We start from the raw sequence: 24,947 nt of genomic DNA on the forward strand, positions 1-24,947 counted from the left end.
CCTGTATATGAATCGCAGTTCTGCCGTCGGGTATACAAAGGGCTTCTTCCCTAGTTCCAATACCCATCAATGCTGAAAGGCTCCAGACACATACTATGAACATTTTATTCGCTCCATACCCAATCTACAATCATAGTTGCAAGAGCGAAAGTGCCGTTCCGATCTTGCCGTGCAAATAAAGATGCATGCCACCAGTAGATCACAATGTACATCAGAAGCAGGGTTGCTGTTTCTGCAAAAAGTCCCATGCAGGGTCCCTCTCTTCATATTATGGGATAGAGGGCGTTAGAAGCGATGCCGCATTGGTTGCCGCGGTTTCGGACCATCTTTCCAAAGCCCTTCTGTCCCCAGCGGTCACTCCAGCTAGAACACATTGAGAATTAAGGGCGCCACTTCGAAAATATTGTCGAGCAATATATGTACCAATGCCCTCAAATAACACCTACCGATATGCTAAAACAAAACGTAGGGTGACCTACGTAATCGGCAAGTGAACGCCGAACTACATCACATTTAACGCGAAACATTTATCACCAAGTTTTTTGTTTGTTTGTTTCATTTCGTTTTTTATTGGAACAGTCAAGACTAATTGTCGAACAGTTTGAGAATTGTTTCGGTGGCCAATGTATCAATTGTAAATTAGCAAAACACTTACCGACGCCTTTTCATTAAAGTACTTACGTGTTCTGTGTCGTTTTTCCGGCCCCGAACCGAAGTATCCGGAAATACAGACAAAATATAATTTTATCGGTTCAGCGCTCTCCGCTGGTGTGCACAAGGGTTGGATACCGTGCTTCCACAGCAATCGCAATCGTGGCGCGGATGCGCTGGTATGCTCTTACTTTTTATTTCGCTGGGCTTACTTTTCAGGTCGGGACATCGTCAAATCATGCAAATCAAATCAAATGCACATCAAATCAGCAAATGTATACGTGTCGGTATTATACACTGTTAGAACAGAACTTCACCACATAGCACGCTCCTTGCCTACCATCATTCCGAATAATATCATTCTGTGTCCTGATTTGTTCAAAACAGGGGGGAGGCGCCTACCTGGGACAAGATAATGTGTCCCAGATAGGCGCCTCCTCCCATCTTCAACAAATCAATACACAGAATGATATCATTCGGAATGATGGTTGGCTAGGAGCGTGCTGTGTGGTGAAGTTCTGTTTCAACAGTGTATGTTGATCTGAGCTCGGTGTCGAATTTACATCCTCCATCATTGGTGGAATACGCTTTCTGATTGGACTATCCTGCGAAGACTGCTCTTTTAAATAGAGCTTTCCCGGTCAACGAGCACCGCCTCCAAAGAACGCCAGCGCAGCACCGCGTGACGTCATCCTACTCTGGTGGGCGTCGGCCAATTATACGAAAGCTGCGTCCCGTCGAAGCAGACGACACACGCTTAATTTTAGAGAAACTACTAGCCCACTCCCATTATCCAGCCCACTACCAGGCCATTCAGTCAGCCCACTATCCAAGTGGGCTGACCTATAGCGAGAGCGAGGAGATATAGACCTCTACTCGAAGAACGTTACCATGACGTCGGTAGGCAGACTGAAACCGAAACAAACTAGAAGGGGAAGGCTAGGTTCCACGAATGGGCACTTGTTCTCCTATTGAGGGAAAAGTATGACCGAAGGTCGCATCCCTTTCAGGGACCATCGTTGTCCCCTAAATATCCCGGTTTACGGGTGCGACCTCGTTCGCCTCTAACTTCAATGTTAGCTGAACTCTACGAAATTGGTGGCGCTGTCGAACACTGTGACACCATTTGTTTACAAACAGGGAGAGGTCTATTCGGGAGGCGTTCTCTTCTACACTCTTAAAAATGAACTTCACCACATAGCACCCTCCTAGCCAACCATCACCCCGAATGACAACGTTCTAGCCCCGGATTTGTTGAAAACGGGAGGAGGAGCCTATTTTGTGTTCATTATGCACGGCCCAAAATAGGCTGCTCCTCCCGTTTTCAACAAATCAGGGGCGAGAACGTTGTCATTCGGGATGGTGGTTGGCTAGGAGCATGCTATGTGGTGAAGTTCATTTTTAAGAGTGTAGGTGGTTCTGGCTTAGCACGCTCCTAGCCAACGATCAATCCGGATGACATTTCTATGCGTTCCATTTGGTGGAAACGGGAGCCCGGCGCCTCCGGCAAAGGTATAATACTCTTGTCACGCGTAGAGTATTCCTCGATTATTGAAACGAATCACGATTGAACATGCAAGTAGGGGCCACCATGAGGGTAGCGCGTCAATTAATTAACGAGCATTAGGTCCAATGGTCCCTGACATTTTGACATATTTCACGCTCGGTCGCGCCCACACACATCCAGTGAGTTCTTGATTCGTGATTCTTGTTTGTCTTCTGAGGATAAGCACAGACCGACTACCTGTGCGCGTCATACGCGGTTCTTTTATTTCAAATGTCGAATCTTGATTGGTTTGCGTGATCTGTGACGCGCATTATCGGCCGCGAATCGCGGTACGTAACTTTTTACACGTACGCAAAGTACGCGTGAAGGTACGCGTAAAGGTGTTGGGGAATTGGCGTGTGTTCCAACGAAACCGCAGACGGGGCGGTATCATTCTGAATGCCAAAAGTTGTTTTGAGAGTGTAGCGACATTTTTTCGGAAGCAGAACAAATACATCCCAACTCTAAATAAAAACCCGTAATAAATACACGAAGTAAATACTTGACAAAATATTCGAAAATACTCACACTCATAAAATACGTGGATAAATACAGGAACTACAGAAAAATATATCTTCATAAAATAGTAAATTCATAAAATACTCATAAATACTCGAAATAAGTACAAAGAAATAGAATCCTTTCAAGACGTACACTCCCCTCTATTATCTTAGTAATCCTTGCTACGTTAACCTCATCATTAAGGTATCTCAATCTAATGCTGACAATGCACATGCACTTTCTGCAGAGGGTGCGCACAGCCGAAATACATGGATCACTGCGTTACCGTACCTGTTCTTTATCAGCCAGTAATCCTTGCCGTCTTCTGTGCCGTATCCAACAACCACAACACCGTGGTTTAGCGTGTCGTTCGGGCAATTTGGGTTATCATAAATGCCATCCCTGTGGAAAAAAAAAAAAACGAAAACGTAGACAATGATAAAACAGCATAAGAAACTGAACAAAGAGGAGGAGTGGGGATGGCAACAAAGTACGAAACCTCCATTGTCCTTGGAGCAGGTCGCCATTGGAGCAACCTTTTAATTAGAGCCCGCATAAAATGAATAACCCAAAGCTACAGCGAATAGGTTTTCACAAACACACAATTTTTACCCCGCAATGGATATTACACACAATGAATACCAGGGAGCGACTCCCAAACTTCTCGACGTCAACAGAATGGACCGGTAATGTGTGACTATAATGTCTCACGAACCCACCCAGGCCCGCTGTGTTCTGTTATTACTGTGAGCACGAACAAAAAAAAAAGTTTTTTTCAGCTCTGTACAGCCTCCCATTTGAGTTCAGTTGAACGCCATCCCCGTCCGCGGGTGCCTGGTGGTGCTGTGTAGAAATAAAGACGGAGAGTGTTCTTGGATTTACCTATTCACAGTAAGAGGGGGCGACGCTCGTTATGAGGGCACTGTTCTGTGCTAAGCGCTGCCAGGGTGGCTGACTTCCTGCTTCGCTGGATAGGAAGGTGTTCAAGTTCATTTTGACGCGAGCAGTACATTCATCATTCGTTAACCTGTACATTGGGGTCGTCTACCATGCAAACTATTTTCGCCCTGCCTTGTAGCATAACTATACTATCAAACAAACAAGCAAACAAATAAGAACAGTAGAAGAAAGGAGCCACGGATTGTCGGGACGACCCTGATTCCATGACAACCACAGGGGCGACACAAATCCGCCATCGTTGCAACTACACTCTTAAAAATGAACTTCACCGCATAGCACGCTCCTAGCCAACCATCATCTCGAATGATATCGTTATCTACCCTGATTTGTTGAAAACGAGAGGCGTACGCCTTTTTGTGACACTTCTGCTGTTCATAATTGTCACAGAAAAGGCGTACGCCCCCCGTTTTCAACAAATCAGGGCAGATAACGATATCATTCGAGACGATGGTTGGCAAGGAACGTGCTATGCGGTGAAGTTCATTTTTAAGAGTGTAGCCTCAAGCGGGTGCTTTTGGCAAAACTGCCATCTTGTCCTGGTCGCACTTTATAGAAAACGTCGTTTTGAGGCCATATGACTTTGTTTACATATCGTTTTGCAGTTTAGCGACACATTTCCGCCGTTATAACGCGAAGAGATTAACGTAATTTGCCAGCGTAAGGTATGCGGTACTTCTTCCGCAACATTTTTGCTTAGTTTAAGTACATCGCATCGTCTCAGTGAGTCCTAACGCGCGCTCGTCATCACATCTTTGGAAGTCGTCAATCGTAGGGGCCTTATGTGCAAAAAAGCGCATTTTATTATAAGGTGATCGCATAAAAATAATTACCGTGATCTAAGTACATCCAGAATGCTGCACTAAAACAACAATCGCATTGTACAAACGGTACACATACAAACGGTTTGGCCGTCGATCACGGGCGCCACCATCTTTAAGGTCACGTGCGCCTTGACAAATCCTGTGAACTGCGACCAGGACCTGTCTAGGATGCATTGTGTTCGCCCAGCACGCTTTCGTCTACGGAGCAATACATTCAGTGCCAGCCCTGTGATGAGAACGGGTACGTACGCTATCTAGAAAAATCGTGTTGCATCCTACACACATATTTTTTTTACACCTGTGTTAGTGTAAGAGAGGTGTATTTTGCAATATACACCCAGATCATACTCCCCTTCGAGGCTGATCCTCTCATACGTGGGTGTGAATTGGGTGCACATCTACATTGGTGTGTTAAAGGTGTACTAAGGGCGTAATAAGGGTGCAATGGTTTAGGGGCGTTTTGCCTTATTGTGAAATGTTTAACATTTTATGGAATATAGATGGCGTGTACTCTGTGTCTTAATTTTCTTTCATACCAAAACAAGTAAGAAACACAATCGTTATCTTGATGGTGAGTTGATACACCAAGCAATTCCTCGATTCAGTGTTTTTTTGTGTGCACAATCAAATTAAACTTGGACATCTCACCCTTGGTTTTGACTGGGGAGCAGGGCTATGGAATTTGCAGACGCTCGCAAGTCAGGCAATGTATATAGTGTCTGTTTTGCTCTTGGAAGGGAAATGCCTTTCTAAGTGATCTTGGTTCGTCATCACATTTATGTGATGTTTCGAATTTATCTCTAAGCGCGTCTAAATGTAAGCGCGTATATCCTCATCCGTATATCATATAGGTTCAATACGGCACCAGTTCGTAATTGCAATATTGGGAGGACACAATGCATTAAATGTTCAAGTTATGTATTTACTTTGGCTGATATGCATGATACACGCACTATCGAACCAAAGCTGCGGACTTTACGCGCACACTAGAAATTGAATCAGGCTTAGTTATAGGGCATCGCCCAATCACCAGTGTAGACCAATAAGCAGCACACCCGCTAAGTAGATGTTACAACCTTTCAGAGGTATGTGTGTTTGTTGTGAAATACACCCTGAGAGGTAGGAGTATTTCATTACACCTACAAATTTTGACACTCAAAGGGGTGTGAGTTATGGTACACCCACCTTACACTGAAAAGGGTGTAAAAAAGTTTAGTGTGTACGAGCGTGCACATGTTTGTAACATAATTTCCGTGCGTATGAACCGCATCCACGTACTGCAATAGTTGTTGTCGTCCGCGTTGGTGCTCGGGTATTGCCTGCTGTCTAATATTACTTGACAGAACTTTAAGTTAGGTAACTCTCACACCGGTGAAATGACACCCGCGCCGTGATCAACAATTTTTACGAGTTCTCAATTCATCCAAGACGCACGCCTTTCGTCCTAGCTTCATCCTTCGACACAGACATTGTAGAAGACCCGTGACTGACATACCGGTACGCGCTGAATTTCTCGTCAGCACAGATTGCAACGGAGACAGGTCCCACGGTAGCGACGGCATTTCTGAGGTCAAACTCGCTTCCAGTTTTGATCATGCTGATGCCGTTGACAACGGCGCCAACACATTCCTTCTTGAACCTGCACACGTTATTGCGAGCTTCGTAGGGATAGGACTCGAATGTGTCGATCCCGCCACTGTCCTTGATGAACTTGAAGCCTCGGTATAAATCACCTCCGTAGCACCCCCCAGAAGAAGTGTCGCAGTCGACGAGGTTCTGCTGGCTCAGGTTGACCCTCTGATGCGTAGTTAAGAACCATTGGCTTTCGAGCGCTCCCACGACGCTGAAGGTCCAACACGACCCACACCTGCCCTGAAAGTGAACATCATGGGCGTGCTGAAGGACTGTTTACAAAACAAAGAATAATAAATAAATAAAAAGAAAACGTCGTCTCCCGTGACGTCATACACTCCAAGAAAAAATAAAAGGGATAAAACGGGGAGTAACTGCAGCTTTTCTTGTCCCCTAGACTGTAATTACTCCCCCATTGTGGTCGCCTAACCGTGGCATTTACTCCCCAGGACTGCAAATCGTCACTGAACTTCACAAACGGTCATGGGAATGCAACAGCCTATGTAATTATGTGCTCTATTGTCAATTCGATGGCATAAGGCTGTATTACTCGGCCAACTTAGCAATTTTCCACACCCACAGAGTACGACAGAGTTTGTCCTTATTTCATCTCAAATTGAGCCTCTGTATGCAATAAGGGGATAAGTCGAAAAACCCAAACCGAGTATAATATACCAAGTATATAACCAAATATTTGCTTAAGTAATCCCAGATAAGTTTCCACGAATAACGCAAATGCAAAATGTGTAACACATATACGTGTGTCTACTCTACATGCATGTCCCATTCACATCATTTCTGTGCGTGCGATTTAGCAGAAATTGAACAAAATCCAGGAGCATGACATATCCCCTTTTTCGATATAACAACGCACGCGCAGGGTTTTCGTGCAGGAAAAAAGAGTTTTCACGGGTCGGACTTTCGTGGTGGCGGCAGGATGGCCGAAGTTACCTTTGTGCAGTGGAGCAGCCTAGGTCGTGATTATCGTGTTGCTAAACGAGCACAATCTTGAAAATAATGTTCTGCATGGCCAGCAAAATATGTCTGATTAGCACAGTGCGCATGTTTTTCCGATTACAACGCTCAGTAGCACTGCTGACACGGTCACGTGAGGTAGGAAGAACATGTTTTTCGAGTCGAATTCGAAGTTCATTTCTGCATCGTAGCAAAATTTAAGCTGCACCATTTGTAACCACGGTAGAAAAGGGGCCTGATCTGGCTGTCCATCCCATTGACACACATGCATTTCCCGTTTCTTACGCTCTTGTAGCGAGTCAATAAATTGCAGTATGGTCCTAAATTCTATTTAGCAGGTACATACTGGTATGTAGATGCCATTGCAACAAAAACACTAAAAATTGGATAATTCGACTTATCCCCTTATTGCATACAGAGGTTCAATTGTGCCCTATGTATGTCGCTACGTTCCTACGTTCCGACACGTGTCACACGTAGGTTTATATCACTCGACATATCACTGTTGACTGCTTGATTCGAAGTGTTTTTATGTATGCACACGGATTTTGTTCCTGGGACTCTTATAACAGAGCGCGAAATAGAGTCTCCACTCTGTGACGTTCATTTACTCCCGAAAGGGACAATTTTTTGTGGCAATGCATTTACTCCCCAATATGAGTTAAATCACTACTTTTTTCCTTAAAGCGTAGAGGCAGAGAGGAGGGGAAAGGGGAGACGCAGGAAATATCTGTGTGACACGTGACAGTGTCGTGCACACGAAAAATACAATTTTTCCGCGTCACATACCGTAGTTCGACAGTAGCGTCCTGTGATATCGCTGTCGCTTCTGATTTGATTAAAGGAGGGCTTACGTCTTCTAATATCAGTTATCCTCCTGTAAGATCCACAACGGCGAGCTTTTTCATTAGCACTAGCACAACCACGACCATATCAGCTAACGGATCCATTCAAATTGATAGCAACCCAGCGAACCAAAGACATCCAAGGGATGCGCAATGATAATCGATTTACACGCGTGAAAAACACGCCGAATACCCTGTATACCCGAATACCTTCCTGTATATGGTGCGCCGTATGCTGAGATTTCAGCGCATAGTAATGAACTATCTGGTGGGCAAAATGAATGAATGAATGATGGAATACTAATAGTAATAATACTATTGCGTCGCTCTTGATCACAGTCATCTCGTGACGTAAAACCACGTATTACGAGGAACAACGAAAATTTTATACTGATCCAATGATCACAGCAATGGTCTCAAATGTGTCGGATGATAACCGTATGCAGTTTCTTGACCTGCCTATAGAAATACCTGTCGTGGGCTCTGGTATGAGCTTGCATAGAGCAAAGTAGGAAGCCCCTGTTGCTATTCAACAGTTATTCCTAAAAAAAAAATTAAGGACGGCGCTGTGATGTCGTCCATTCCCAAAATCCTGCGAACATATTCCTGCAAGGGCAATCTCGAGTTCAACTTTGGCGACTCTTATACGGCTGGGTATGCCGCAAGGTAAATATAGATGGTAGCGAAGGCGGGAAAAAATACGAAATCTGTGTTAGCAACCCTGCGCCCTTCATGATACACGTGCGAGCGTGGTTGTTGAGGGGCAAACTGCGAAGGTAAACAAAAATAATTTAATCGGAGGCGCGAATAAAGCGTGTACTAATACAATATGCATGTTTTTAATGTAGCAATTCGCGCGGTCTGCCAGTAATACGTAAGATTATAGACAGAGCCCGGTACTTTTCCAGTTCCTGTCGCTCTCCATGTTGTTAGCTACGAGTTTGCTGTACGCTGACTGCGCACTTTGTGACTGTTCATAGCCGTTTTCTTCTTTCTCGTCTTCGCTACGCGTCTTTGCTACGCGGTGAAGTTCTGTTTTTAGAGTGTATCGCACACTCTAAAAACAGAACTTCACCGCGTAGCACTCCATGCGCCAATCATTGCCAAGAATGATAGGGTTATCGCTTCCGATTCGAAGAGAGACGGGGCGTACGCCTTTTTGTGGCGATTTTCATATATCCAAATTGCCACATAAAGGCGTACGTCCACCTCTCCCTTCGAATCAGAAGCGACAACCCTATAGCATTCGTAGCAATGGTTGGCTCACAGACTGCTATGCGGTGAAGCTCTATTTTTAGAGCGCAGTCAGGTAAAAGAACCCTTCGAGACGTGAGGTTGTAGAAACCACGCTCATTGGCATACTTGACAGTAAACATAGCCATCCGTGTGCAGCCCCGTCACGTAATGGAGTTTCCTCTGTAGCAAGAGACTGGCAGGGCTAATGGTTGCTGGACGTGTACGGAATAAAACTGTCGCTATAGTGTAACGCTGTACGAGTCCATCGTTCTCCTGTCCGCGTTTATCGCCGTCGTTTGGGAGTCAACAAATCAAACAATGGCTTGCCTGATCGTAGACCTGTCCCACGTAGCCATTGTTCGTTCTCCAGTCCACTTGATCAGGAATCGGCGGAAGCTCCCCTTCTCCTAGAGTAAACAGTTCCGTTTCGGACTCCATTTGACGAATCGACTCGGGAGTCACACGAAGGCACCTCCCCTGCTCCTGTTCCTCTTGAGTCTGTGTTGATGGCCATTAGTTTCAACTTTATCCGGCTTGGCTTTGTTAGCAAAGTAATCATTGAAACATTAACCACTCAAACTTATTTGGCGGCAGAACAGTATGTCATAACCAGTGCCCCCCCCCCCCTCCCGCCTTTTTTTTTTCTTTGTCCTTTCTAGGATGGACAAGAGATGCTCTGAAGTGATGATTTCTTTCAAGCTTCAGTCCACTGAGCCCCTACCTTCATTGAGAAGGGTTGAAGATTGGGCTAGTTGGTAATGAGACACCTGAACTGAGAGCGCAAGATACACGGACAAAGAACGGAGAAATGGACAGGACGGGCACTAGAGGGTTGGCTTATCATTGTAACACTCGTGGATGTGAACCTATCTATTGAGATTGCCATATCATCGCAAGAAACAAGACTAAACTAACAAGGGAAATAATAGAAGCAGAAAAGATAAATAACCATCAAGATGTATGCGTTAGCACACCTTCTGTATCTCTAACCGAAAAGGAACTGATCTTCCTCAGAACCGGTGCGCCCAGAAAGTGACACGTGTGCTGTGAGGGGTTTCTGCTTTTTTGCTCATTTTCTTCAATAAACTCAGTTGGAAGTTAGCGCTCGTCCTGTCTATTCCTCCGTTCTTTGTCCGTGTATTTTGCGCTCTCAGTTCAGATGTCTACCTTCATTATTGCATTTAGTAGCAATTTTTTTACTGCTTTAAGGTCGCGCCAATTTGGCAAGTTGAGCGTCCATGTGTAACCGCCACGCACGCGCGTCACGCGTGTACCTTTAACGCGGCATGACTTGTAGCTGTGTGTTTACTGCTTGTTTCATTGAGAGGGCAGGAAAACTTTGCATTGGATTGCCGCCAACGCGTCGTTGAGGAAACGTTGCAGTCAGCTTTGAGCGTTTCTCAACAGCGCGCCGTGCCACTGAGGGCACTTTGCCGTCTGCCGTTCCAAAAACTTCGCATCAAGTTTGGCCTCAACTTCAAAGCACCGTAATCGTGTTAAAGCCCGCGGTGAGTTTAAACAAAACATAGTACGGACGAAAACGCATCAGCTGAAGAAAAGTCAGAGACTGCCATTTGCTGGAGCCGAGCACGCTCCTGGCTTTTTGTGTGCTGCTGTAGATACACAGCGCCGGCAGTGCTTCTCTGCCACTCTTAAAAATGAAGATTCACTTCACGGCATAGCACGCTCCTAGCTAACCATCATCTCCAACGATATCGTTATGTGCTCTGATTTGTTGAAAACGTTAGGCGTACGGCTTTTTTCGTGACACTTATGCTGTTCACAAAAATGCTGGTCACAAAAATGGCGTGTGCCTCCCGTTTTCAGTAAATTAGGGCTCATAATGATATCATTCGAGATTATGGTTGGCCAGGAGCGTGCTATGCGGTGAAGTTCATTTTATAAGAGAGTATCTGAAGAATCCCTTGGCATGTCGCCCAAATCCCTATAGTGTCGCACACATGACTAGTAAGCAGATGATTGAATAAAAAATGTGTGCATACCATATCTGCCATATGATTGACAGCAAGCGTGTAGCTGTGGAGTCCACGGCCGTACTCTTCATTATGCTGCTCTACGAGATGTTTTGTCTTCTGCCAAATCTTCATTCGCTTGAAATCCTCTGTGGGTCTGTATTTTTTGTTAAACTCCTCTTTGAACTTGTGCCATTCTTCAAGCAACTCTATGTTTAACGCCAGCGCGAAAGCATGTGGCACAGCAAGTACGAACAACAACGACAGGTGCATGGTTACCTCGACTTGAAAACTGTGTTCGTGCACTCCCGTTAAATAGGAACTCATTCGGACCGCGTCAGCGTTTTTTCTTCGGCAACTTGGGCGACGACCGGGTAAAAGCCTTGCGTGCTTGACAAAGGGCAACATGACGGAAATCTGCTTTGAGATAAAGAACTGCCTCGGCAGTTACGAAGCGGAGTTCTCCTACGAGGTTGACGAACCCGGTGCATGGTGCCATTCGAAGTCCCAAGATGGGAAAAATTATTCGGGCTTAGCAGAATTCGTCAACGTGTTTCTTAACTGCGATAAACATTTACATAGACTTTGTGCCGCTGGCAAAAAGAGAAAGATATACGCACCGTGCGTTCATATTCCAAATGATTTTAACATTAAATATCAATAATTCCATTTTTATGGTAGTGTAATGGTGTGTGTGTGGGGGGGGGGGGGGGGGGGGCGTCGGCGGTGGTGATGCTGCTGCTACTTCTGGTGCTGAGAGAGCTCGCCGTTGTAGGCCCCACAGAGGTGGGAAACATCACAAGTAACGCTCTGAGGGAATGTCCCTCCTGGGACGACTTCTAAGGGAACTGTGCCGACGTATGTCAGAGAGCATATGATGGTGCGTTGGTAAGCTAGCTGTCATTGTCTCTCCCAATCGACGTGAATGTCTCGAGTGGAAGGGATCGATGGACCTCTAATGAAGAAAAAAAAAAGAGGGAAAGAAAAAGACAAGGAGAGGTTGGTTCGGACAGAAGGTCTGTAAGTGTGCTACTCTTTTCAAGTGACATTCACTCATGCATATATGCATTTAAACATATCTGTTCTGAGATAGCCACATCTTGATTTGTGCAAGTCTGAGCCGAGACGTGTTTCATGAACCCTTCCGCTGGCTTACTTCACTCTAAAAACTGAACTTCACCTCATAGCACGCTTTGCGCCAACCATTGCCACGAATGATAGGGTTATCGCTTTTGATTCGGGGAAAGAGGGAGGCGTACGCCTTTTTGTGTCAATTATCATGTATCCAAATTGACACAAAAAGGCGTACGCCCCCCTCTCTCTTCGAATCAGAAGCGATAACCCTATCATTCGTGGCAATGGTTGGCGCAGAGCGTGCTATGCAGTGAAGTTCAGTTTTCAGAGTGTTCGTCAAGTTGCAGCCTGCTAACTTTGCCTGCGTCTGGGAACGAGATTGTCCGTACAGGTTTGCAGTTGCACTTAAAATTTGTTTTGCAGTATGAAGACACGACATTTCTTAGCGCAAGGGGTCATGTTACACCTGTTATCTTGCGCAAATGCTTGTGCAAAGGACACGGACAACAAAAATTGATTATGCATCAGCTAACGTAAAGCAAAGGCAAGACAACATTCTGAATGGCAAGTGTCATCCCGAGGCTGCCGTATTGAGGAACTATCCAAGCCGGTTTCGAGGTATACTCGAACACTGACTCGAAACTTTCACCACGCGTGTCAAGACGAGCTCGCTGCGTAAGAACGCTTCAAACCGAGGAGGGTTTCTGAAATAGATCGATCGACACTCTTCCAAGGTACACTCTTAAAAATGAACTTCACCGCATAGCACACTCCTAGCCAACCACCATCTCGAATGATATCGTTATCTGCCCTTATTTTCTGGAAACGGGGGGCGTACGCCATTTTTGTGACAATTATGAACAGCATAAGTGTCACAAAAAGGCGTACACCTACCGTTTCGAACAAATAGGGGCACATAGCGATATCATTCGAGTTGATGTTGGCTAGGAGCGTGCTATGCGGTGAAGTTAATTTTTAAGAGTGTAGCTGCGAGACAATTGGAGATCAAGTCACATCTATGAATTCGGAGGAAGTCCTCACACATGGATAACCAAGTCGAATGAGGACGTGACTCTGTGCGCGCTTTTTTTACATACGATTATACTACACTCTTAAAAATGAACTTCACCGCATAGCACGCTCTTGGCCAACCATCATGTCGAATGATATCGTTATCTGCCCTGATTTGTTGAAAACGGGAGGCGTACGCCTTTTTTGTGACAATTATGAACAGCATAAGTGTCACAAAAAAGGCGTACGCCTGCCGTTTTCAACAAATCAGGACAGATAACAATATCATTCGAGATGATGGTTGGCTAAGAGCGTGCTATCCGGTGAAGTTCATTTTTAAGAGTGTACTGCGTGCCTTGGCCCTCATGCTTCCACAGCGCCCTTCTGGGCTCGGGACGCCTATGTTTATCAATTGCGCATTCGATATCAGGTGTGATAGTCATGCATCCTCATGCTAGTTCTGAACCACAGTCGTGTAAGCCAAAAGACGGACTCCTGATTATGCTGGGTTGCGATGTTATTGTACACGCTAAGAAAAAAAAAAAAGAGTAAACGGGGAGTAATTGCAGCTTGTACTCCCCTAGATTGCAATTACTCCCTATTTTTGTCCCCTAACCAAACATTTAGTCTCGACATTTACTCCCCAGCACTGCAAATTGTCACTGAACTTCTCGAATGGTCTCCTGAATGCGACAGCCTACGTAAATATGTGCCCTTGGTCAATTTGGTAGCATAATAAGCTGTATAACTCAGCCAACGTAGCAATTTCCGAGCCGCACAGAGTAAGCAACAGTTCGAGCAACTTTCTTCGCAAATTGTGTCCTGTGTATGGCGCAACATTTTATATAACTCGATATATCACGGTTGACGGTTTGCTTTAAAGTATTTTCATGCATGCACCCTAATTATGTACCTGGGGCTCTTACAACAGCGCGTGAAATGCAATCTATACATTCTGTGACATTCATTCATCCCGTGCATTTACTCCCCCTTCTGTGCCGTAGCGTAATCGGGACTCCAATAGGGGGTACGCGATGTGAAAGCCCCACCTCGCGGTCAGCTCGCGAAGCACTGTCTGCCCGTTTAATGGCGGACGGACGGACGGACGGTTGGCCGGCCGGCTTTCTTTTCGGATCTGTGGGCGATATTTTTGGAGGAGCTTCCTTGAACCCCTTCTTCTGGAGCAGTACGATAAGCCGCAGGAGCGCCAAGCAATGGCTACAGGCTGATCCAGTACGTCCAGCAAGACATTTGCACATGCACCCCGTGATAATGCCAGTTGTCCTGAGTGTTAACATCACAATATATGGTGTGCCTGTTTTGCTCTGACTGCGGTAGCACTTCGCCCTCGCATAAAAATGCCAGTAGACCTGCGTGAGAAAACTTTCGTCTTTTCGGAAAATTTCTTATGCGCCAGTGGGATATCCGTGCCCGGCTTTAAAGTGTTCTGCCACGTGTTGGATTATAAAAGCCGTTTACTACTCGTCGCGCTGTCGCACACCAGATGGCAACGGGTGAGACGTCGCCGAAGTTTGTGCTGCAACTTTCAGTTCGCAGTGTAACTACGCTTCAGAATATCGTCAGAATAAACTTGAAACAAAAACATTCCTCCCAAACCTCAGAGCGTATGCACTAGCAGGTCAGTGGGACAGCAGTGTCCCACTTCCCTTTGAACGCAAATAAGATGTTGGGACAAATATGCCCCACTTTTTTCATGAGATGCACTTTGACTCGAATCCGAATTCACTCTCGAATCCGAATTCAAGCAAGGCGAACCCTCGAACCTTTGGAATCCTTTCTTAAGAAAAAAAAAGAAAAAATAGAAGGAAGAAGATTTTGAAAAGCCACGAAAAAAACTTTCCACTAAAAAGTGTTTTCAAGCAGAATTTGATGTCTTTGTCTCATGAAAAACAAACTAAAGAATAATTTACTTTCAGTAGAAAACATGACCGGATACGTCCTGAAAACAGAACTTAAAGAGAAACTCCGCATCAAAAACGTGTTGAGGTAACAGTGGGACATCAATCCGTACCCTATGATATTTCAGTGAATACAATTTCTCACCCCCAAGTGGCCCAGATGATAAGCAAATGAATATTTTGCTTCGAGTCGTCAGGCGCTCCTCCACGGAAAAGCAGTCCAGCAACACTGTGCTTCATCTCTCCGGTATTCCGGCTTTCTGTAGGTCTTGCTTTTACTGCTGGCGAATATTTCAGAACGAAATCGAAGACGCAGACGACTGGTCATCCATGCAACACGAAGAAGTTACAGAGCGCGTGCCCGAAAAACTGCCGGCGGCTCACACGAGACTACCGGTGACGTCACGCATGACACAGGAGTTAGTGGAGGGAACCTTCCAAGTTTCGTTTTCGTTTTGAGCTTCCCAGCTCTTTTAGCAACTAATGAGTCCCATACTGCCAAGCCAACTGTATTTCTCCTTTTGGAAGAATGTATCGGACATATATACGCAGCCATTATAATAGTTTCGGATTGTCCCGGAGTCTCCCTTTAAAGGTTGTGTCCGCGAAAAAACAAGTTTCTCGGACATGGTGTCACATTGAATTCAGGAAGCCTTCCATCACGATAAAACAGCAAAAGTTTCGCGAAATACGTTCATGTTTCGTTGCAAAACACGAAAAACGCCACTTCTGAAAGCAGACGTCTACTTCCTGTTCAAACGGCGCTCCCTCGCTTCGCCTTGCTCGTGTCTTCCGGTGACGTCACTGGCTTCTCGTCCGTGGTGGGTGGTGTCGCATTCTGTCACTGGTTCAGCTGCGATCGCGCCGCATCCGAAACTGTCTAAAGCTATGCCGACGGACGTTTCTGTAGGGATTTCATCCAGTCATTGCGAGTTCGATGACGATGAAATTATTATTTCATCTCACGGAGAATCGCCGTTTGTGACCGACCCTTTGCCACGTGACGTGAGCGTCAGCGACGCGTCGAGCGACGAATGCGCAGAGGACGCTTCACAGGGCTCCACAGATGGGTAAGAGACGTTTCCAGCTTCCCCTATACCCTTTCTGTGCAGTTTAGGCCGTAATAAAGTTTATCACTAGGTGCCTGTGTGGTCGCTGCCGAATGGTCGAAGCAGACGAGTGGCTGTGTTGCCGCTACATTGACCAAACGGCAGTTGTGTGTGACGAAGAAGGCGTCGACTGCGTCATGGACCATTCGCTGTTCGAGCCGACGTGTATGAATAGGCGGCAGCTACAAGTGCATTCGAGGATGCAGAGGTTCTATTATCCAACTAACTGTAACACTTATCTTAGGTGAGAAGGCAGCCATAACCAAACAGCACAGGCCATTCTTCGCATTTCACCGTTTTGCCTTCATCTGTGATAACGCATTTTATCGATGTTTGCTCAGTTTGCTTACATAATATATTCAGTGTTATATCGCGTACCAGCGTCCCAAAAGTATCCTACATGGCAACTGCAATCACCTGTTCTCAAGGTGCTACCTTCAGCCAGACTACCTGCAAGAGATAATTATACCAATGCCATACTGTGTTGTTTCTCAAGTCATTGTAACCTACTATATTTTATATGTATAAGATTGTATGTACGTGCAATACTTATCTTCAGTGAGAAGGCAGCCACAATTAAAAACAGACCATTCTTCGCATTGCACCATTTTGCCGTCATCTGTGATAATGAATTATACTGACGTTTCCTCAGTTTGCCTACATAACATATGCAATGACATATCATATACTGGCTTCCCAGTGGTATCCTACCTGGCAATCACGGTCATAATTTTCATCTGTTGCCCCTGTCGTGGTGTGCATGAGCTGTCATATCCCACTTGTCTTGTATCTTGTTACATGCATGTAGGATTAAGGTTCACGTAAGAGGAGATTTTCTAGAAACATCCTATACATGCATATAATTTTGCAGATTACAATGCCTACAATCAAATAAAACCTAACCTGTAGTCCACATTTTGTCACGAGTTTGTCAAGGTCAGTTCAGGAGCACAGACACTACCATCATCACTACAGCTGATCCAGCTCACCTGCTCCAAGCAACCTACAATTATGCGAGTGTCACACACCACAATATAAATGCTAGCTAGTGCGTAAATTAGGGCCTTGTGCTGGGTGATAGACTTAGGAAAATCAGGGTGAAAATTGCATTGATTGCATTATTTTTGTTTCTCTCAGTGCTTTACGTCTAAAAGAGGCACCTTTACCTTTTGTGTGAAGTGTGATACACATCCAAAGCATCAGCTACAAGGGCATTCCTTTCATTCTTCTCTGTGTGCAGTCTCCCTTCAACTGTGATAATGCATGGTCATATCGAATCGCATTACAAGCAACCAGTGATTGCACCAGCGGCCTACCTTGCATACGGGTGTATCTATCTTTGGAATCGACTCCAATGATTCTGCCTAACTTCTTCGATGCTTGGCTTCTCTCCATAGGAGCTGCACAGTGTTGGCCGCTGCACACGTGCATTTGCCCTCTCGGCACTTTCATATGTTGGCCACTTGCTCAAACATCTGAAGAGCTCTGCGAATAGCTTGTCCACGTAGCCGGAAATGTATAGTATTTTTTTGAAACTGTGTGTAGCATGTGACACATACAACATGAAGTGTTTATAAGTGTACTTACCATATGACACATTTTCCTTCAGTGGAATGACAACCCACTGTTTCTTTGGTTTAGACCCTTTCAGGACATACTTGTCAGTTCCGTCGTCATTTTTTAGCACTATCCTGGCACTGTTGAAGTTATAGTGCAGTGCAGCAATCTGGGTCCTAGAGAATATATGTCACCTTCATTATTGTTCAAGGTATACATGCAGTTAGAGGAACATCACTACTCCTGTGAACTCATGAACTGAGCTGATAAAATTAATGAACTCATTAAAGCTGAAATGCTGTAAGATGTCAGAGATTTCCAGAACACGTCAAAGGAACCCCAGATGGTCGAAATTATCCATAGTCCTACACTGCGGCATGTGCAGCATGTCGTCACACATATAGGCTGGCTCACCTTATGTGTAAACCTAATCCCTATTTGAATTTCTTTTTCAATGTTGTAAACTAAGCAGTACCTTGCCAGCATGCCTTCATATGTGTAGCTGTGCGACTTTGGTGCAAAATGGATGAGGAGGCTATGGTAGGCTTCAAGTCCATAGGTCTGGTCGCGTGGAGACAGCTTCGGGATGTCAACTAACAGGTACTTTGACATGAGAATGCTGTGAAGCTTCATGAATGGTTCTGTGCCTACAAAGCATACATAAGAACTCGTCATACCAATGTTTAGTATGTCAGTCATTCACTAATTTGGCAACAAGGAAAACCTGGAATATACTTATGACACAACAAGGGAAGGCTCGTACACAATTTGCACTACTGCACGGCACTCACCTTCGAGAAGCCACAGCCTTTCTCCGGTGTCATCATGAAAGCATCTTGGGTGCAATGCATTGGGGTGCGTGTGGACATTGATGACATGACGCATGACAGAAGTCCACTTGGCCAGTAGCTCCTCTCCATTGTCGGAACTTGTTTTTGCACACCAGTACAAGTGCCTTATGATGCTCTCACACCACAGGCCTAGTATTTGGTGTGCCTTTGTTTGTGCTGCTGCAGCAATTTTCTTCTTGATGCCTTGAAGTAGAGGGTTCATATATTTAAATTTGGTGTGCGTTACGAAGAAAACATTACAGAATGCCAAATTCTACACTGATGAGGTGATTTCATTGTATTACTTCAATGCCTTGTTCGCAAACTTGCCTTTAGCTACATGCCACACATCAAATCGATGTTTAATGGGCTTGGTCTTCATGAGTGCTTTAATCCCAGTATGCCTGTCAGTGATCAGCATGTCAACCGTCATTTCTTGTTGTTCGAGGTAGCCCAAGACCCGCTCAAGGCCAACCTTTTCCATTTGGTTGCTGGAGGATACCTCTGGTGACTGTAATATATGAAACACAGAAGCAAAGTTCATCGCACACATAATTAATCTCTGATGCACTGAATTGCCATAATCTGCTCAAAGTGAAGAATCTTATTGACTGATGTCTCCAGGACTGTGTATGTCCCCATTAGTGCGCAATGTCCCGGAGAATCACACCTGGCGTCGCCTGCAAGTGTTAGAGGCGTTTCCTTGAGGGCGCACACCAAGGCTTCTTCCTCCAACTTCCATGCCTTGGAAGAGCAAATTTTTAAAAAAATAGATAAAGGGAGTCCATCATGCTTTCTGTAAATAGAAAATGACTTGTGCTTTACCTCCTTGACTGCGGGAAAAAGGTAGCAATGCTGCATTCTGAAGTACTGGGTCTTCTTTACGCTGGCAAGATTCATGAAGTGGAATAGTCGCAACACCTTTGTAGGGCTACATGCCGAAAAAAGTATGGCGGCGCTCATTATGATGTTTCCAACTGGCTTTCCACCAAGCGAAGGCTGACTGTACCAAACCCTTGTGTGATTGTTTTGGCATGTCACAGTTACACGTAGGCACGAGCCCTTGCAGTTGAGTTCTGTCACAGTTTTTGTCGTCAAACATTCTGGGCAAGTCTTGAGCAGCTGAAGAAGGCAGGTTTCCGAAACCATGTACATTGCCTCTCGGTGTTGGTGAGTGTCGCTGGTTTCGTGCCTGAAATAAGGGATACCAATAACCATAACGTAGCATGACAGAACTGGAAGAAAACAAGAAAGACAAGCACAGAGGGGCAAGATACAAGTGCTGAGTGTTCGTGAGGATTCGATACAGCGCTCGTATCGTGTCGCTCTGTCCTCTTCTTCTTGCACTGTTTTCTTCCGGTTATTTTGTACCAGCTACCCTATCTCTACACCAGTGTCAAGTAGTAGGAGAGCTTCTGAACATAGGTGTACCCGTCATCTTTAGTAGGGTGCTCAGTAACGCTGCTACTTTCTGTGTGGCTGTTGACAGTATCACAGTGGTCGATGAATGACCTTTCACAGAGGGAGGTATCCTGCGTCCTATTATAAGGATGTGAACAGTGATAAGCTCCTATGCAGGAGCAATACAAAATGAACTGGAGATTAACATACAAGTTTAGGTCGCTTTGGTTGGGGTCATACGTAGTGCCGTGAGGATCACGTATCCTGAAATGAACCATGACAACCTCTTAGTGTCCGCAGCAAATAGATGAGCACGTGAAGAATTTTTCTGCTCAGGCGATCATAAACACTCACTCTGTTTCACTGTCACTTTCACTCCACACTTGTGATTCATTTGTACTGGAGTTGAAGAACGGGGTGCAGGTTCAGATGGAATATACCATGTCTGCGTACCCTTCTGATGTGTGCGCATCTTAGTTTGAACACCTGAAACGTAATCATGAACAAATAATAAAATTAGGTACAACCAAAATATACATCTGCTTGACAGGGGCATACCTGGGAAGAGGAACAATAGTGTGACTACAAATTTAGTAATGTTTAAAGTTGAACACTCACCTGTGCTTCTCTTCTTGGAATCTGTCTGAGTTCCTTTGTCACATCTGTGTATGGGAGATGGTGCTTGTGGGGACTGAGGCATCTGAGGGGATAGACATGTTACTCAGCAGAACTCCAAGCAAAACAACGTGACATGTGAAGCATGAGATAAACTGATGTTCTGAGGCTGGAACAACATAGAAGGGACAGATACAAACAAAGCCTCAAATTGCCTAAGAAATCAACGATGAAAGATGAAAGTCACTGAAAAGGTTAGCCAGCTGTAGGGATCGAACCCACATCTTCTGGATTACCGGTCCAGGGCTCAAGATGACGCACCCCGAAAGTCGCTGGAAAGGCGTGTTAGCTTAGCACAATTGGTAGAACCCTGGACCGGTAATCCAGAAGATGTGGGTTCGATCCCTACAGCTGGCTATAACCTTTTCAGTGATCTTTCATCATGTGAAGCATGTTGTGACTGACCTCCGTAAACTGTTCTTGCCAGCTCAGGTCAACAGGCATTGTCACAGGGCAGGATGGCAAAGCTGTCTCACTATCTGTAGAAACGGAGATGTGTAGTGCCTGTGGCTGGATAGCTTCTGTAGGAACATGCAGAAACATATTGGAAACTGCATAATATCGACCAAATGTTGGGAAGCACGCACTAAAAGCAAAAAGCACACGTACTAAACACAAATAGCGCACGTTCGCTCTGTTCGTGCGTATTTAGCTAAACGACTCAGTCACGGGTCACATATAAAAAATAGAGTGTAAAAAACGAAATGCATGAAAAATGTTGGGTTCCCTGGAATTCCACGAAGCTATGGAACATTACCTGTTTGAACACACTCTTCGGACATTTCCATGTCAGCGTTGTGCAACTCATACTCCCTCACAGCGTCTTCAACGATCTGCAAACACAGCTGTTGCAGTTTACCAATAAAGAGATATATAATTCTGAAATTACCTCCTTTCGTCGTCGTTTCGTGAGCTCCGCGCATTCGTGTGCTGGCGATAGCTCGTCACAGCCAAGAGGAACAGCCCCACGCTTCAAAGTCCTCCGAGATTTCGCCAGACCGAACTCCAACTTGAAGCGATCAGTTATCTCAAAGCTACAGCTCGAGAAATGCGCGGAACAAACTCTGGCCGCTTTCGCCGGCTTCCAGCTCGGTGGTTTGCCCAAGGCGTCTATCCATGCCTTCCGTAATTCCGGCTCTCCCGGAAAACGAAAAAACGAGAGCGTCGGATCTTTCACTGAAGTCCGCGTACAGTAGTCCGAAGCACAACTCATACCAACCATGATGTAGATCAAAGTGGATGACAACGGATAACGCAGGATAGCTATACGGTCACAACCGTCACGCCAACGTGATCAACAGCAAACTGACATTCCGTCCATGTGCGCGATCATGTGACCAAAACAGACGCCAGTGACATTGTTACGCACATTGTTGCCCGAATCCATGGTGCTGCTGGGAGCAGACGGCGCTTTTCTGTTAAATTAAGTTTGCAAATGTTTTTCAGCGTTTCTGAAGAAAATTTTTCGGTGACATTCATTTTAAGCTACCGCGATTCCGCACACACACCACCAGCTCAACTATGTTTTTGTTCCGGACACCACCTTTAAGGGATTTCTGGGCGTCCGCTTTTGCGTGGCGATTTGGATATGTGATAATTGCCAAAAAAGGCGTAGGCCCACCTGTGTCTCTTCGAAGGTGACGCGATAACGCTACCATTCTTGGCAATCGTTGCCGCAAAGCGTGTCATGCGGTGAAGCTCTGTTTTTAGCGTGTAGTACTTCTTAAGTGTAATTTATTTAACATAGTGTTTATCGACTACAAGAAAAAAAAAAAAGAACTGTCGAGTCGGAAGTATTTCCACGAGACTAAGAGATAATCAAAAGCCAAACCACGCTTCCTGTAAACTTCTAATGCAAGAGCTTCTGCCTAAACTCTTTCAGTCCTGAGCAATGTAAACAAACAAACAAGAAAAATCCCGGAGGCTAGTCAGGCTTTCGGCGGACACGTCAGGCGGCAGTTTTAAAAGTGAACAAACAAGCGTGGTTGGTGGATTCGAAAGAGATTCGATCCGCCATTTTGGGCGCAGGGATTCGGATTCCCGTATCCCGAATCCTTGCCTAGGATTCCAGGATTCGCAGGGTTCGGTTGGCCCATCCCTAGGTAATATGATCCCATCCCGGAAGCATCGGGATGGCGCAGTCACAAATCACAAAAAACTATCACTACAAAAATATGCTGACTCTTCTCTACAAACACTGCTTATCAGTTTCAGTAATAACGAGAATGGAGTAATAGTTGACACCCGATAGTAGCCGCGCACAGCAGTTGTTGTTGGACACACAACGGTTGTTGCCCGAAGTAGTTAAAGGGACCGAAAAGCGAAAAATAACCCCCATATTTTTGCCCACTGTCGTGCACAACATCATTGTTTGATAAGACACAGAAAGCATTACTTCTCAATTCGGCATATTTTTTACTTATAAATATTTTGAACATTGCCAGAACATGGACGGTGCTGCCAACAAACGGCGAAAAAGAGAAACTTGGGTTTCAGCGGTTTGCGGTCCAGGGCTCCCAGGGATTGGTCAATCCTTACCACGTGAGAGCTAATTTTATAGAGAACAAAGTTGACGCACAGGATCTTACAGCTAAACGACACTTTAAAAATGACGCTCACTTCCATAGCTGTACGTTAATAAAGCATTCAGCTACTTCGCCGCTACGAGCTACGATCCACCGCGCCATCTGCAAGGCCGTCTGTGTTATCGCGTTTATTGTTTACGACGTAGGTAGTCATGTGGAAGTGGATGTTCGTGGCTGCTGTGTCACGTATTCAGGATAGCTACATCTGCCTGGTGTAGTTTTGGTGTTCGGGGATGCAAAAATCATGTTCGTTCATCTTCGTTTTCTGCCACAAGAGGAGAGAACGAATGTGGTTCGAAACACTCGGCTATTAGATGCAGCAGTCGTGTCGTGTGTGCTGAGCTTATTTTGCGACTAAGAAGAAGATGCCGTAGACGGCGAATTGCGAAGGTGTCCGAAGCAAACTGCCGTTCAGTAACCAGTGATTTTGCTTCACCGAGATGACGAGTTCAACACATCTCTTAGGTATGTACAGGCGTCACACATGTATAAATTACAATATAACGATGACGTATTCCATTTAACTTATGTTATCCTACTTGTCCCGTACTCAATATTGTCAACATCAACAAATTTAATTTTAGGGGCCTTCCAGTGTTGAAGTGGCGCAAGACTACTACGTGTTGTGTGATCCAGGCACTCAAGTTGACATGACAGAAATAGCTGAAAGCAGGTCTGCATAGTCCAGATATGGAAGCAGTAGGTTTGTTAAGTGTTGCAGACTTTGTGACATTTATGGAGTCTTTGGACAGGTGCATAACATTAGTACGACGTCAACAGTAGGAGAAGAAACCGATGATAACTGCTACCTTGTTTGAATGGTAGAACAATACTTCCTGTGTGAAGCGGTGTAGTTATGATTAAGGAACGCTAATTAATTTTCTAGAGATGCATCCTCTACACTTGAATGACCATTGAAACAGTGAAAGTTTATTGTCTTTTAAGCCCCACTACTGGAATTGTTCAGTGTGTGTCACTGCTGCAGTGAGCCATGCAAGGTTACCACGTCATAATGGTCCTAAATTTGTAGAGTTCCCCTATCTCAGACGCAACCGTCATTTTTCTTTATTGTTCTCCCGATCCCATCTTCTCAGAGATTCATGTTGTTCTCCATGCATTGCATGGGCACTGCTTTTTCCACTCATGCTTTCAGGTTCTTGTTCTGTTGAATAAATCTTCACTTGAGAGTTTGCAGCCATCACACTGTCTACTGTGTTTGCCTCTATCTATATTGATGTGCCATAACGGTATAGCACATCAACATGCCAATAACCTACCAACAACAACCAAACAACGTTGCCTAGTCCTACTTTTGGATGGAAACTACACGATGTGGTAACATCCACATATATAAAATTTTAGTCGACAGAGATTGGCTGTTTTTGTGCAACCTTCATTGTACTTTTCTTTCGTCTCACTTAGCATGCAGGAAGAAAAGTTCTTATCTTCATCACGATGACAGGTCACATTTTGGATCTGCAGCATTATTGTCCCTGTAATCTTTTCACCAGCAGAGAACACAAAAGTGCACAAATGGTAAAATATAACTAGCTTGTTAAATTCAAAAGGGAAAGACGAAACTGTTTATACTTCTCTTGTTTATTTTGTTGCAGGTTTTTCAACTCTATCAAGTACGTCAAAACATC

At 45.0% G+C, this 24,947-nt stretch overlaps 3 protein-coding genes across 10 annotated transcripts; all 3 read right to left on the minus strand.

Moving 5' to 3' along the window:
* Positions 1–95: 95 nt before the first annotated feature.
* On the minus strand, positions 96–10,224 carry LOC135365920 (procathepsin L-like). The gene is made up of 5 exons (XM_064598583.1): positions 9,889–10,224; positions 9,495–9,665; positions 5,975–6,351; positions 2,990–3,100; positions 96–363 (listed from the first exon to the last, which is right to left on the minus strand). The coding sequence occupies exons 1-5, from the start codon at positions 9,892–9,894 to the stop codon at positions 264–266; spliced, it is 765 nt and encodes a 254-aa protein (XP_064454653.1). The 5' UTR covers positions 9,895–10,224; the 3' UTR covers positions 96–263.
* Positions 10,225–15,590: 5,366 nt separating this feature from the next.
* LOC135365921 (uncharacterized) lies at positions 15,591–18,904 on the minus strand. Of its 5 annotated transcripts, none has more exons than XR_010414013.1 (4): positions 18,602–18,904; positions 18,286–18,457; positions 17,420–17,986; positions 15,591–17,256 (listed from the first exon to the last, which is right to left on the minus strand). XR_010414013.1 is itself a non-coding variant. In XM_064598585.1 (4 exons), exons 1-3 carry the CDS (start codon positions 18,861–18,863, stop codon positions 17,587–17,589), a joined length of 834 nt encoding a protein of 277 aa, XP_064454655.1. In that variant the 5' UTR covers positions 18,864–18,904; the 3' UTR covers positions 15,591–17,504; positions 17,570–17,586. The 5 variants fall into 5 exon arrangements, 2 of the variants coding, with proteins under 2 accessions (XP_064454655.1, XP_064454654.1); XR_010414011.1 differs by having other exon boundaries at positions 15,591–17,043; positions 17,157–17,986; XR_010414012.1 differs by having other exon boundaries at positions 15,591–16,872; positions 16,965–17,986.
* Positions 18,905–18,951: 47 nt separating this feature from the next.
* LOC135365922 (uncharacterized) lies at positions 18,952–21,615 on the minus strand. Of its 4 annotated transcripts, none has more exons than XR_010414016.1 (8): positions 21,474–21,615; positions 21,122–21,237; positions 20,660–20,741; positions 20,396–20,527; positions 20,252–20,305; positions 20,072–20,179; positions 19,311–19,832; positions 18,952–19,151 (listed from the first exon to the last, which is right to left on the minus strand). XR_010414016.1 is itself a non-coding variant. In XM_064598586.1 (7 exons), exons 1-5 carry the CDS (start codon positions 21,502–21,504, stop codon positions 20,256–20,258), a joined length of 411 nt encoding a protein of 136 aa, XP_064454656.1. In that variant the 5' UTR covers positions 21,505–21,615; the 3' UTR covers positions 19,191–19,832; positions 20,072–20,179; positions 20,252–20,255. The 4 variants fall into 4 exon arrangements, 1 of the variants encoding a protein (XP_064454656.1); XR_010414014.1 differs by lacking the exon at positions 18,952–19,151 and having other exon boundaries at positions 19,191–19,384; positions 19,466–19,832; XR_010414015.1 differs by lacking the exon at positions 18,952–19,151 and having other exon boundaries at positions 19,191–19,832; positions 20,019–20,179.
* Between the last annotated feature and the right edge of the window lie 3,332 nt (positions 21,616–24,947).

The sequence above is a fragment of the Ornithodoros turicata genome, chromosome 8, assembly GCF_037126465.1.
Source record: "Ornithodoros turicata isolate Travis chromosome 8, ASM3712646v1, whole genome shotgun sequence".
NCBI lineage: Eukaryota > Metazoa > Arthropoda > Arachnida > Ixodida > Argasidae > Ornithodoros > Ornithodoros turicata.

Coding starts and splice junctions, on each gene's coding strand:
- LOC135365920 (XM_064598583.1), bottom strand. Junction 6,352..9,494: donor TGGGACAGGTCTACGATCAG/GCAAGCCATTGT, acceptor GTTCACTTTCAG/GGCAGGTGTGGGTCGTGTTG. Junction 3,101..5,974: donor GAGAAATTCAGCGCGTACCG/GTATGTCAGTCA, acceptor TTTTTTCCACAG/GGATGGCATTTATGATAACC.
- LOC135365921 (XM_064598585.1), bottom strand. CDS start 18,863: ATGAACCCTCTACTTCAAGGCATCAAGAAGAAAATTGCTGCAGCAGCA. Junction 18,458..18,601: donor AAGGCTGTGGCTTCTCGAAG/GTGAGTGCCGTG, acceptor TATGCTTTGTAG/GCACAGAACCATTCATGAAG. Junction 17,987..18,285: donor TATGAAGGCATGCTGGCAAG/GTACTGCTTAGT, acceptor TATATTCTCTAG/GACCCAGATTGCTGCACTGC.
- LOC135365922 (XM_064598586.1), bottom strand. CDS start 21,504: ATGGAAATGTCCGAAGAGTGTGTTCAAACAG. Junction 21,238..21,473: donor CGAAGAGTGTGTTCAAACAG/GTAATGTTCCAT, acceptor ATGTTCCTACAG/AAGCTATCCAGCCACAGGCA. Junction 20,528..20,659: donor TTCCAAGAAGAGAAGCACAG/GTGAGTGTTCAA, acceptor ATTACGTTTCAG/GTGTTCAAACTAAGATGCGC.